Here is a 13,540-nt window from a genome sequence, read left to right as displayed (position 1 = left end):
GGGAGAAAACACATTGTACGGAGTGGCCTTAATTTTCAGTGCATGATTCTTTATTTGTTCTCAATCGGCCCAATGTGACCTTAATCAGCTTAGGGAAATTACTCATCTCTTAAATGCTTACTCACCTCAGAAACATGAGAGTCCTTCACCCACACTAGCACATGGGGATTTTAACCCCACACACAAACAGTGAAATGAAAATTCATCCTGCAGAGTGTTACTGAATTGTTCAGCCAACAACCTGCATTCCTCCAAAAGTAGCTTGTTCACAACCAGCAATGTTGGTGTGTGTTCACACTTAAAAATAAAGTAGGTTGGTTTAGCTGCAGGGTCAAGACCTTTTTTTCTGACTAGTAAGATAACGGGATGTTTTTTGTAAATCTTATGAAAAGGAGTGTGTAAATGTTGTCAACAGTCATCTGGCTTTACTAAGGATAAATGAACTATAGGTTTTCAGTCAAAGTATTGTCACTTGGTGGTATTAAACATTGATGTCCAGAATCCATTAGTCTCTCTTGCTGGATAATGTCTACCTCTACAAGTAGTCCATTGAAATTATTTCATGTGATGAGGTGGTCTTTAATTCAAGTGTGTGTCTGGTACCTAAGGAATTGTTCTTCTTATATTACAGTAAAATATGAGAGAATCAAATTCCTTGTAATTGCTTTGAAAAACTCAGTGGAGGTTTATGCTTGGGCTCCAAAGCCTTATCACAAATTCATGGCTTTTAAGGTAAGTGAAACTGCACTCTGGTTCAGATAGAGCACTGTCTCTCAGTGTCTCTCATCTACTCTTTGCTTTGGTTTTTTGTTGCTTTGTGTAACAGTTATTTCTAGTTAAAGATAAAATGAGTATTCTTTTAAAGAAAATGTAGCTCATTTGACATGCATGAGAGGTGGCAGGCATAAAACTGTCACAGTCATGATTCTGTTAGATGTGAATAACTTGTTTCAGCACTGTGCCAAAATGTACATTTGAGTTCACAAAATTGATGCTGATTTCCCTCAAAGAAGGAGGAAATTAAACATGAATGGTACTCAGCCTGAGTTTTGCTTAGTCCAATTCTAGCATCTGGTGTTTTTTAAAACCCAAGTGAATTACCCAGCTCTCCCTGCAACACAATAGATGATGGCTACTCGCCTCCTTAAATTTAATGTACTATTTAACAAATAAAGCTAACTTTTGAGTTTTGAAAGTTCGTAAGACCATATATGTAGATCTGTAAACCAACAGCTTTATTGTGCTACACAGTGTATTTTTCTTTTTCCAGTCCTTTACCTCACTTCATCACAAACCACTGTCAGTTGACCTGACCGTTGAAAATGGACAAAGATTAAAAGTCATATACGGCTCACTAGTAGGCTTTCATGCTATTGATGTGGACTCTGGATCTGTGTATGACCTGTACCTTCCAACACACGTAAGATACTCCAAAACATTATGTAAACGCCTCTGTTCTTTGGGCTGTGTATCGATGATGATCAGGTTAAGAGTTGTGCTGTATTTCAAAAGACAGGGAGGGTAAGAGAATAAATGTCATGTGCCAGCTAATAGAAAACCACTTTTCACATACTTTTATAACACTGAAGTTCTGTTAAAAGGCTTTTATCACATCTAGAATATCAGTTTTAATAGTTTAATGTCAGAAAGCCTGTTGTATGGACAGTACTATTTTTAATTAATTGATTTATCATGGAAATTTAGGACTTAAGCAATCAAAGACACAATAATATCTACATAAATTTAGGTGACTTTTACAATCTGATAGTGTGCTTTCCTGTCATGCCAACAAGTTGATGAAATTATCACTGAATTCAAATTGAGTTGAAATTTGGCCTGCATTACAAAGATTGTTGCAACATATTTTAACCTTGATCCACTGCAAGCATGTTTACCCTTGCACCAGGTACGTGTTTGCCTCCTCTGAGCCAGGTATACGTGTGCACCCATGAATAATCCGAATTTCTTCACCATGGAGCAAAGTTGTGTTTGTTTCACATGATTACAGATCCAGGCTCTGTGTGCAAAATGTGATTTGCCCTTCAGTGATGACTTTGCAGAAACCCAGCTTCCAGACTAAATAAATTTGTTGATCTTGCCGTTCACTTGCCCATGAAATCAGTCCTTAAATTCAAAAGAATTTTTACATTTTCCACAGGATTTTCTCATTAGATTGTCAAGAAGTTGGCATGAAGATGTTGGTTTCAGGTTGATTGGTATATATTGCATTGTGCATCTGTTCATTGAAGTGATGGTGATCACGAAATTCCTGCTTAAACTCAGATAATAGCAGAATTCCCCTGCAGAAATGACTGACTGGCATGGGGCTGCCCAATATGAAGTCTATGCTGTGGTTTTAATCTTTTTCTGTTTGTTTGCCTGCTTATTTTCTAGCTATTCTAGATCTTTTCAAAGTGCGAGTCCAAAAAGCCAGGGAAACATGGGGGCTTAGGTCTAGAAAGAGAGCAGGTTCCCACGGCTTCAGTCTGATGGTAGGCTCCTGGCAAGGGAACTTCTGTGCACACTTGAAAACCTCCCTGAAGTCAACAGAGCTCCACAGGGGCAGAGGGTTGGTGCATCCTGGTGCCATGCTCCTTGCATCCCAAGGCAATGTGCCTGAAGTCACGCTCAGGAGATCTGAAGAAATCTCACCCCAGATCCATTGCTGCAGCCTGTGCCTTGAATCCTTTTTATTTTTTAACTGCTTTTTCTCTATTCTCAAACCCCACGTTTTCAAACCAAATGAGAGCCCACGCCTCCCGTGCAAGGCACTTGATCACTCTGCTGCCCTGATAGGTGACAGCCTTCAGATCCTGTCAGACCTGTGTTCCTGATGGACACAGTGTTTGAGGATGGCTGTTTATTTATAAATTCATAAAAAATCTTTGTAAAAGTTTGTTTATAAATTTATAAAATTCTCTTGATTAAAAGGTAACTTTCTAGTTTGTAAGGACAAACCATTGAACCACCTGCTCAAAGCTTGTACTGTTCATTTCTGTGGGGTTTTTTTTTAGGACTTCATATTTGTTTTGTAGGATGGTGTATTTAATCTGATAATTAGTCGCTTTAACTGTGCAACTATGACAAATTCATATCAGTTTATAAATCTAAGCGTGGTGCCTGCATACATCCTTGGAATCTGGTTGCTAAGCAAGGTGAATAATGACTTGTCAAAAAGATCGTTAACATAATTGCCCAAGATAAGAAAGGCAAAGAAAAAAGTGAACCTTCTGAGAAGCTTTAGTTTTTCAACAGGCTGCAAATATAATTATGTACCTGATCAGAGAGATTTCCCAGGTGACTGTCCTGAAGATGTGGGGCACATTTAAGGCTGACTCCATTTGTGTGTGCTCTTCAACCAAAAGTTGGGATGTGCTAAAAATATTTTTTTCCCTTTAGAGTCTTATACCTGAAATAAATCAGCTGCTACAGTGGCTCTGTCTTTTTTGGTATTTTATTATTTTAAAGAGCATCTGCTAGAATTGGATAATTGTCTCAAGGAGCTTTGTGGTGGCAACAGACCAGACTTTAACAGGCTGACTTGAGATACTCTTCCTGGTAGCCTCTTTTCCTGGTTCCCCACCTCTTTCTTCATCTCTTACCTGCTCCGATCGCTCATGCAAGTACCAAGGCAACGCATTAAAATTGCTCTGCGACTCTGGATCCCTGTTCTAGTGTTACGGATAGTTGTTGCGGAGGCACGGAGTCAAGTGGTTGGCCTGAGTGTATTCAGTTTGGCAAGTACAGCTTCAGTGCTTCTTTTCCTGTTCATTGTGCCCTTACAGTGTGCGTAAATGTATGTGCCTGAAAAGAAGATCTGTGTGTTGCTGGCTTGTGAGAATGATGTAAAACTCCAGTCATATGCTCCCTATAAAAATAAGAATTGTAGTGGTTTGATTTACTATCTAACATCCTGTTTGAGTAGTGCTTTAAACGAGGAAATGGTTTGTCAATGTTTTTTTAAGGCTGTCCTCTTTTTCTTTCAAAAATGCTTTCATAAAACCTCACCTTCATGGTCGTATGCTTGGAGCTGTTTGGGGTTTGTTTTTTTTTCACTTGGGACATGTTGGCTTCTGGGAGAGATTCTAGTGCATTGAACAGCTGTTAAAATAATCTGTGTGAGTGAAATGCACTGTTCTTGTGGCATGCAGAAAACATATGCTGAACAGCATTTAAATGGGGAACTATTTTTGGTGAAGGATATGGGGAAAGGAAGGACAGAAAGTGGCTTGTATTTGAAAGGTCCAGGTAACTTCTCAACTGGCTGTAAATATTGTGACATTTACAGTTTTAGCTTGTGAGTGGGGATAAGGAAATATCATGGAAAGTGAAAGCACCAGTTTCCTGCAATGTGGAAGCTTTTGTCCTTCCTCCATCTTCTGACATAATTGTGAATTCAAATTTACCTCACGTTTCTTCTATTTATATAACACAAGTGTCTTCTAAATGAGTAAAGTAAATATTATTGTGTCTCAGTGGCTCCATGGCTTCTTGAACCAGTTCATACTGGTAAATATAAACTGAAATACTGAAGGTTGATTTGTTTGCAAACCTACTGTCATGTTCAAAGGGGGGGGGCAGGGAGAAAGCCTGTTTCAGGGGCTAGCTAGCAAACTGTACAGCCTTTCTGAACACAGGCATTTCTTTCACTTTCCATGAGCCATGAGCTAGCTCTTCATATTGCTCTGCCGAGGTAGTCAGATTGATGTAGTCACTAAAACTGTAGTCCATTTTCCAATACAAATTGTAGTAAAATATGATTCCAGATCCAGGGGACTATTCGCCCACATGCCATTATCATCCTCCCGAATACCAGCGGAATGGAGCTTTTACTCACCTACGAAGATGAAGGCATCTACATTGATATATACGGGCATTTCACAAAGGAGACTGTTTTACAGTGGGGAGAAATGCCAGCATCTGTAGGTATGTACAAAAAATAGCACTTTATTAAATGTAAGATTCTGCTGCATGAAGCCTGACTTTTTTATGAGGTCTATATCCATATGAAAGTGGTTGTGTGGCACATAAAGCAACTTCTGAGCAAACTCAGAAGTTTGAATATGTAAAGAGTAAACAAATCTATATACATTTGTGTAAAGATAGCCAATGATTGCAATAGAGTCTTCATATTTGGATCAGTCTGTATTACTGTCACCTTGTTTACTGCCTCATACCTTGACTATACAGCCAAACTTTACTGAGGATGCAGCTTACCACCAGTTTTCACAGAGATAAATATGTGAATTACAGAGGGGAAAAAGATGCTCTCAATTCCTACTTTGATTGTTCATAGCCTGTAGCATTTTATATAAAAATTCACAACTGTAGAGATCAGTTAGTGAAGAGGTCTGTAACTGCTGTCAAATGGCCCCTTAATTTTATCGCTTTAAATTCACAGTGCTGCCAGCCCAGGTACTTCTAATAGATTCTCAACCTCCATGCTTGCAGTTGGCTTTGTAGGAGGAGATTCTGATTGCATTGCAGCCAAGACAGCTGTTTGTTTCACCTTCCCCAGAGGGCTTCAAGTTAACAGTGTGGGCAAAACCAAGAACAACAAAAGCAGAGCTTTGTTTTTATTATTTGTGGCTTTTAATTTCTTTTCTGGCTCACTTCTATTCTTCTGCATCTTAAACATACCGACAAACAAAGCAAGCCCAAGACACTTGGGTTGTACAAAAGCATATTATTAGCCTGGCAGAAACTGTAAAATTGAGGACGTTCACCTTTCTCCTCTGGCTTCTGTCCGCTTTAGGAAAAGCCCAGGAGAGTAACACGAGTAAATGCCAGGTTTGACATTTGTAGAGGGTTTTCAACAGTACTGAGGGCGAGAAGCCCACCTCTGGAACACAAATTGCAACAACTTTTTTGCACTGTTTCAATAAAATTCAGCAACAAAACCACTTCCGTTTCAAAAAACAGGTATAAGGTTAAAAGCTAAATATGTAGTATTCCCTTCCCTTCACTGAATCATCCTATCTCCAATTTTCAGCCCATATTCAGAACTACAGGGCATAATTAAAATGGATCAAGTCAATTCTCCATTTTTCATAGGAGTATCTAGTGGTCTTTGATATGTTGAAATTTTACATCCCATCTGAATTAATGTTAGAAACACCATAATAAACAATCAGTAATCAAAAAGCAATTAGCCAGGGTAAGAAGAGCTCTGATAACTGGAAGCTGCCCTGACAAATGCTATCTGAAGGAGACGGAAGCTTTCAAGAAGCATGTCGTTATGGAACATGCTTCCTTAGGCCCTACTAAAAGTAGCAAGCTTACTATGTGCTATTATTCTCACTATATGCTATGTCCCAAAGAGTTACTGTTAGTAGTTAGTGTGGGCTTTCTTACACCCTGCTTTACAAAGAATGTTGCTATTGCAAGAAGGGTTGCATAGACCTATGACTCTGGAAATTTTGTTTGTGTCACTGGGCACTGATTGATCTCAAAGCTTTTTCACTTAATCTAGAGGAGAGTTTGCAGGAATGGCTCAGAATTGACCAGAGAGAGTTTAAGTCCTTCTTCCTGATGTTGCTGGAAGTACTGAATTGTCAAACCTACAGAGATAACAGGTTTGTAAAGCATTCTTGTAGCGTGGAAATCACACTGCCTTAACTTCAGTACAAATATCCTTGCACATAAACAGCTGACACTGACGTGAATAAAGCTTCACCACTTTGGACCAGCGATCTTTTATGCCAGTTAATTACTCTAATTTAAAACATCCTTCAGTATACATCTGATATTCCCAATTTCCCAAGGTTGATTACATCTTAATAGAAGGAATGACATTTGGACATTCGCCTTTTTACATGGTCATGCAGCTATTTCTCCTGTTCTTCAGCACTCCACTATGATAATCATTTGCATCGAAAACTATCAGTATGAATCATAGCAATTGCCTAAGCTTTTTGTTACAGTATTTTAAGGCAGTTAAAAAGGAAGAGGATGGAGAAGATGCTTCTGAGGGTGGCACCCCTGCCTGGTGAATTTTACTATATAGAAGTTAGGAGTCTTGTCTATGTGAATAATTTAGATTTTCTCTGTATTGGGCACCACCAGATGGGAAGGTGGTGCCCATCAAGGGATAGGATAGGTGTAAGGAAACTCCTGCTGAGGAAGCAGAAGGTCAGTTAGATGACATGTTTTGGATGGTAGTGTTAGGAGAGCTGAGTACACAGAACTTTGCACAACTTCTCCCAGGGCTCAGAAAGCAAAACTGTAGGTTTTCTCTGGAAGGAAGGGTGTCTCTCTTCACCCATCTCTGTCTCTCATTCCTTATACTTCTGCAGATTCCACAGTCGGAGCGAGGCAGTCTCCAAATAGCCCCTCTCAGTTGACATTTGAACATTTTCCAGTATGTTAGTTTGAGAACCCCTGCGTTCCTGCTGCAGCACTTCTGGTATCTCAGAAATTGATTTCTTTGGAACAGAAATTATCAATCTTTGTGGTACAAGATTAGTTTGACTTCTGATTGGAATCATACTTCCATTAAAAACAAATTAACCCAACCTGTAACTCAACACACAACTCAAACTTTAAACAAAGATCTGCATTAACTATTTTATTATTGCTTCCTACTTCCTCCTATTAATTTTCTTGATCCTTTGAAATTCTTGGCTCCAGACAAAAGCATTAACTATTCTGAGAGAAGACTGCATAACTGTGTTATGTGTATGGCCAAACTTAGGGGAAACTTGAAATTTCATTTCATAAGAGATCTGGTTTTCCTGGAATTTCCCAGCTCATTTCAGACCTTCTAAAGTCTGTGTGACCTTACCTCAAAATTTTCACTCTGTGTCTTAGAGATAGAAGGATCTTGTGTTGACCTCAGGGTGCTCTCTAGTCATCCTTTGCTTGTTTCTTGATTTCTTTAAACAATTATTTTGATAAAAAACTTCTGGAGTTGGTGAGAATAATAAAATAAAAAATAGTTTGTATTATAATTGATGGGTTTAGGGCAGGGAATCTAAATATAGCTCACTCTCATAGTCTTTAAGTTGAGACCTCTGTGACCGATCTGTTAATAAGAAATTGGAGAGAGGAAATTAAGATCCTGTGGGAAATTAAAATTGTCAAAGTACTCTCTCTATGTTTAATCTGAAAGATATTTCACATATGTAGGTCTAAATACAAATATAGCTGTAGTAGTTTCTTTCTATAAGACAAGATTTAAAAAGGGGTTAAGAAGCATTACGTTAATAAGATTTGAGAGCACTTTTGCCCTTTTGTGTGAGTAATGAATTATTTACAGTGTGTAGTCTTAGAGGGTTGGCACAAAAGTGGATATTCCAAGACTGGGGAAACAGTAAGGACCAAAGTCCTTATTTCCTTTGTCATGTATGCATTAGAAGCAAAAAGGATGTTATGTAGAGAAACAGGCAGCATTACCAAAAGGTGGCTGAATTACTGCCTCAGTGCTCACCAGTTCTTGAAGCAGATGCATTTCTGGGTTGGGTTACTGGTTCTACTGGAATAATTACAAAGGAGTGAGCAAAAACTGGGAGCAGAGAAGCTTTGAACAGAGATGCATAGAAACATACATGTTTAGGGAAGAAAAACCAAAATAACAAGGTTTAGACATAAATTCACTCCTACTTGCTTGGGGTGGTTAGGGAGCTGTATGTGTCTGCCCTTTGTCCAGTGCAATTTAACCAAAACATACAGCAGCAGAACATCTGCCTTCCCTGGCCAATTCTTTAATTTGTCCATTTGCGACTTTATTCAGCCTTAGGTTTTTTCCTTCTTGACTTGGACTCTCTAGCCTCTCTCACTTAGTAAAAGTTCTCCACAGCTGTGACTGGAAGAAAAAAAATACCTATCTCTATCCAGGTAACATAAGTAATAGCAGTAGAACAACAGAATTGCACAAGAGAAGTTACCAACTCTTTTTTTCCTAAGCCAAATTGCTTAACTTTGGAGACAGTAAGTTTTAAAGCATGGGCACAGTCACAACTACACATAAGTAGTTAATCAATCCCTAGTAAGTGATCAGCAGCGTCACTGGAGACCTCAAGGCTGGGTTTCAGTGGGGACAAGCTTTGCTACATCCCAGGATACGGTTGGTATCTCTGTGAGTTATTTCCATTCCTAGTCCTCAATATTTATGTCTCCCTTCCATAAAGCAGGGAACCAACAAAAGTCATGATTTCATAGAGCATACTGGGTTTGACTGAAGGGCCAAAGGAGAGGTTCTGTCGAAGTGTGTGCTCTTAGTTTTTAAGATGTGTGTTTTACTGTCAGCAAAGTCACCAATGGATATTCTCCTTTGAATGTCCATGCCCAGCTGCATTCCTGCCCAAAGCAATTTTCTCAAACATGTATGCAAAAGCATAATTCAGTAGCTTTTTTGCACTGAATTTCACCTATGTGCATTCATTCTGACTCTCCAAAAAGGAATTCAGTAAAGCAGCATGCACTCTTACCCTGTGAAATGGAGTGTGATATCAAAGAACAACTTGGACATGCAGAAGTGGGTCAGGATCTTTCAATTCATGTTCTGTTTTTTCATTCTGAACTTCTTGGTTTATCTGCAATCAGTTGCCTGGGGAATTTTTGGAATCTCCATCACTAGAGGTCTACAGGTCAGAGAAACAACTGCGAGAAGTGATGCTGATGTGGCACAGATATACAGATGGCAGAGAAGGTGCATTACGGTCCTTTCCTGCCCTATTTCTGTAACACTAATCAGAAAATCCCCAATTTTATGATATTTTGCTAAAAGCTGGCCTAATTCTGCTCTCATGCAGAGATCAGTCAATTGGGAATAACTACCTAGGGCAGTCAGCTGAATTTAGCACGAGATCAGAAAAGGGACTTTTTAAGGGAAACAGTTTAAAAAAGAAAAGAAAGGTTAAGAAGGGAAGTGATATTGTAGTAGTACCCGCGTTCTGTGGTAGCAAGTGCACGTGCCTCATTCAGGCTGCTGCTGCAAGACCAAGATCATTAGCTTATGTCAGTGGCACTTCATAGAAGTTAATGGATCCAGTATGGCTCAGTAATTTCTTTCACCTTTCCTATCTCCCTCAACCATTTCCCCTTGAAGCAGTGACTTCCTTGTATGTGAACTCTACTCAACTTAATACACAGCATAAACAGGAAATGCCAAGTCTCACCCCAAGTTCGGAGTGTTGCTAATGCTTTCGCAATGTTCAGAAACTAATTTTGAGCTCACTTTGCTATACTAACTTTATGGCATATATTCGTTGATGTTCAAGGAGTAACGCTGGTGTAAATGGTCTAACAAGAACCACAGCTCATGCGCAAATGTAGGTCTTTTAAGATACGTAGTTATCTGGGTGAAGCAGGGGAGCTTCAGGTAACTCTGAGTAACTTTGTTCCAGTACATTAAGTAGCATCGGCAAATCCATCCGAGTTAATATATGTCTTTCCTGCTACTGTCCAAAGGACTAGAGTGGCTGTCTAAAGCCTAGGGTTGCTGGAAACCAGTACAATTTTGTATTGTGTGTAATATAAACACCCTTATATGTTGCCAGCTTGGAAGCATAGGATATTTTTAACTAAAGCTTGTTAAGGTAGAAAGTGGACTCAAAATACGTACTTCTAAGTTGCTCACAGAATAGGAACTTTTGTTACAGAATAAGACAACTTTATTCTTAGTATCTAATCTGCTTACATTTCATGTGAAACACTTGTAAGTGCTCCCACATGGGAAGATTACCAAGACTCAGTACTGACCTTTGAATTCACAGCCTGCTATCCTCAAATTAATTTCCATGTATAGATATATTCTCATAACTGACAACCCTACAAATGGTATAATGGGGCCTTTTATTGGCCAGTTATTCCACAGATGTAATTTGAGAAAGAACCTTTCGATTCTGCTACAAGAATGAGTTTTTATGTTAGTTGTATTTCACCTGAAATTTGTCATTGTCATTTGACAAGTTCTCAGTGTATTGGCTGGCCAATGGCAGAACATCAGTGGCCAAACTTGGTGTTTCTATTTTATTATGTTCCTATTGTAATACTGCTGGGAGAACTGGAGTTACGGATCCAGGCTTTCTATCCTGGATGACCTAGAGGTTGCAACAGAGCCTAATTGAGCTCTTTCTGAGAGCTGCAAGGATGCTATGAAGTTGAAATCTGCCAAAGGCATGAAAACAGCTGATACAGACATAGCACATCGACAACTTGAGTGCAGATTTCACATAGTGGAAAAAATAAGGAGACTTATAAGTGGATTAGGTCTTTGTTACTGGACCTACATGACCTATATACTCCACAGCGTAGCCATAGAATGCTTTCATGCTGTTTACATATACGCACCTGCCTCGCTGTCCCAGCCCCCAGAACCACAGTGTGCCTGCCTCTGGTGTGTTCAAAAGCAAAGTTTGAAAAGGTTAATGTGGTGTCAGTTGTAACTCAAAACAGCAAGTGTCTGAGTACTGTATCATTTTTATCTTTTTCACTTTGTGTGGTCTGGACCTACCTTTGTAGATACTAACTGCGCTGTAGGTGCTGCCCTAGTGCTCATCAAACTGCTGCGTTCAGGGATGTTCATGACAGTCTTCCTTGCAGCCTAGAGCAGCAGGATCCTGTTATACAGGCTAGGAACTGACGCATAAAGTAAAGAGATTTTTAGAAAATATCCCCTCCCCTTCTCTTCTCCCACTTACCCTCAGTTGCTCAGTGTTCTGCTTTTCAAATGAGATGGTTTCTTCCTCTTTCCACATAACTGAGATACTGGAAAAGAACTGTCTTGGTCTCAGCTCTAGTGGCATTAATAACTGAAAGGAAAGTATACTAAACAGATTTAGGGGAAATTTATACACTTTGAGGGACATAAAATACAACATTGTAGCCAAACTACACGTTTCCAAGAAGGTACAATTCTCATACACTTGTTATGACAAGAATTACAAAGCAAGGGTTCCACTTAGTATTAAATAAACAAAAATCAACAACTTCTAGAAGAAGGATATACAATCACTCAGGCATATTGACTTTATTTTCTGCTGTTGTTCTAAAGTAGGCTTCTAACGGCTGTTGCTTCCTCTATCAGTGTGTACTGAAAGTTTAATTTCTAGACAAAAACCTAAATGGAAGGTTTTGAGGAACAAATGTTGCTCACACTAATAATGTGGGGCAGGCAAGCACTGTCCATTGAAGCTAAAAACATCAAACGCACACATTCCCTCTACATCATTTCAGTGCACCAGAATTCTCAGACTAATGAAGCGACAGTTCACAGTTGAGCAAGAAGAACCATTTCTGAGCACTGACTATCAATAGAGCATAACTAACGTGTTTTTACCCTAGAAGCCCATGCACTAATTCAAGGTTTTCATTGAAACTGTGCCCAGTTTGGAATCTGTGGTGTTAAGTCCTTCATCACTATTCCAATTTCTCATCTAATTGCCAGATTTAAGAGAGTTACATAGTAAGCTTCCATGGTGCTGGAGTATCTTTTGGTTTTGAAGATGTTGCTCGTAACTAGTGACGGGAAGACAACAGCTAGGGACATCAAATTAATCATGCCGTAGTCTCAGATTCAGAAGAATTTAGGGTTCAGACTAAACTGAACTCCATAGTAAATATAAACCAAACTTCCTAATGAGAGGGTATAGAGAATTCTGAGTTAAGACTTTTCTTGTGCATGTACAGTGAAAGGATGAGAGACAAAAATGGGCACAAGTTGCACCAAAAGCAATGCAAATTATGTGTTGGGAAAATTTTTTTAACCTTGAAAGTAGTGATGGGTTGCAGCAGGGCTCTGAGCAGCCACGAAATACCCATCAGAACATGTCTGGGCAAGCTCCCAGGTAACCCTGTCTAATTTGGCCCTGCTTTGAGGGTGGCGCTTAAACAATATGCTCTTCAGAGGTTTCTTCCATACTTTCCTGATCATAAAATATACAATAGTAGCATACTTAAGAGTTATGTCTAGAGTCCAAAATAAGTCTGAGATGACAAACTGAAATTTACTTACTGTTCCCAAGGCTTTTTGTGTAAACTTAAAAATAATGCAGAACATATTGTTATTGAAGAGAAATGCTTCAGATCCATGTTAGCATAAATGAGGTAAGAATCAGTGTGTCAGTTGTTGAACAGTATCAATTCTTTTTACTCTTTTTGTTGTTTGTTTTAGCTTACCTTCAATCTAATCAGGTCATGGGCTGGGGAGAGAAGGCAATTGAACTACGCTCTGTGGAAACAGGAAATCTGGAAGGAGTATTTATGCACAAGAAAGCACAGAAGCTGAAGTTTCTATGTGAAAGAAATGACAAGGTACAGAGATGACTACAGTGTGGTGCTTTAGCAAAAAAGGAGTAATCGTTGACTATGACACTAAGGCCATTTAATTTTTGGAACTTTGTTATTACATTGCTTATTTCCTACCTTAGTGCAACTTCTCCATTCAAAGCAAATGAAGTCACTGACGCACACTCCCCCCAAACACTCACTCTGGATATTCTACACTTTCACACCATCCAGCTCTGCTGTAACTCCTGTTCCACCCAGCCTTAACTGGTATCAGAGGTGGTAACAACCACAGACATGGCTAACTGGCCAG

The 13,540-nt window shown here is 39.2% G+C and overlaps 1 protein-coding gene and 1 long non-coding RNA gene across 3 annotated transcripts in view; one reads left to right on the top strand and one right to left on the bottom strand.

The window, feature by feature from the left end:
• NRK (Nik related kinase) overlaps window positions 1-13,540 on the top strand; it is a 97,751-nt gene that overhangs the window by 79,934 nt on the left and 4,277 nt on the right. For both annotated transcript variants that reach the window (XM_030496813.1, XM_030496812.1), the window contains 4 exons: window positions 632-732; window positions 1,271-1,420; window positions 4,767-4,926; window positions 13,115-13,254. In XM_030496813.1, coding sequence (XP_030352673.1) covers window positions 632-732; window positions 1,271-1,420; window positions 4,767-4,926; window positions 13,115-13,254 — 551 coding nt within the window. The remainder of the gene's footprint in view (window positions 1-631; window positions 733-1,270; window positions 1,421-4,766; window positions 4,927-13,114; window positions 13,255-13,540) is intronic.
• LOC115612514 lies at window positions 1,213-13,191 on the bottom strand. The gene is made up of 4 exons (XR_003993046.1): window positions 13,120-13,191; window positions 7,784-11,580; window positions 4,838-4,920; window positions 1,213-1,498 (listed from the first exon to the last, which is right to left on the bottom strand). It is a non-coding gene; the product is annotated as an uncharacterized LOC115612514 (long non-coding RNA).

This window comes from Strigops habroptila, chromosome 9 (genome assembly GCF_004027225.2).
Source record: "Strigops habroptila isolate Jane chromosome 9, bStrHab1.2.pri, whole genome shotgun sequence".
In the NCBI taxonomy this organism is placed as follows: Eukaryota; Metazoa; Chordata; class Aves; order Psittaciformes; family Psittacidae; genus Strigops; species Strigops habroptila.
Note: the sequence above shows the minus strand (reverse complement) of the source record. Positions and strands in the feature narration are given on the sequence as shown.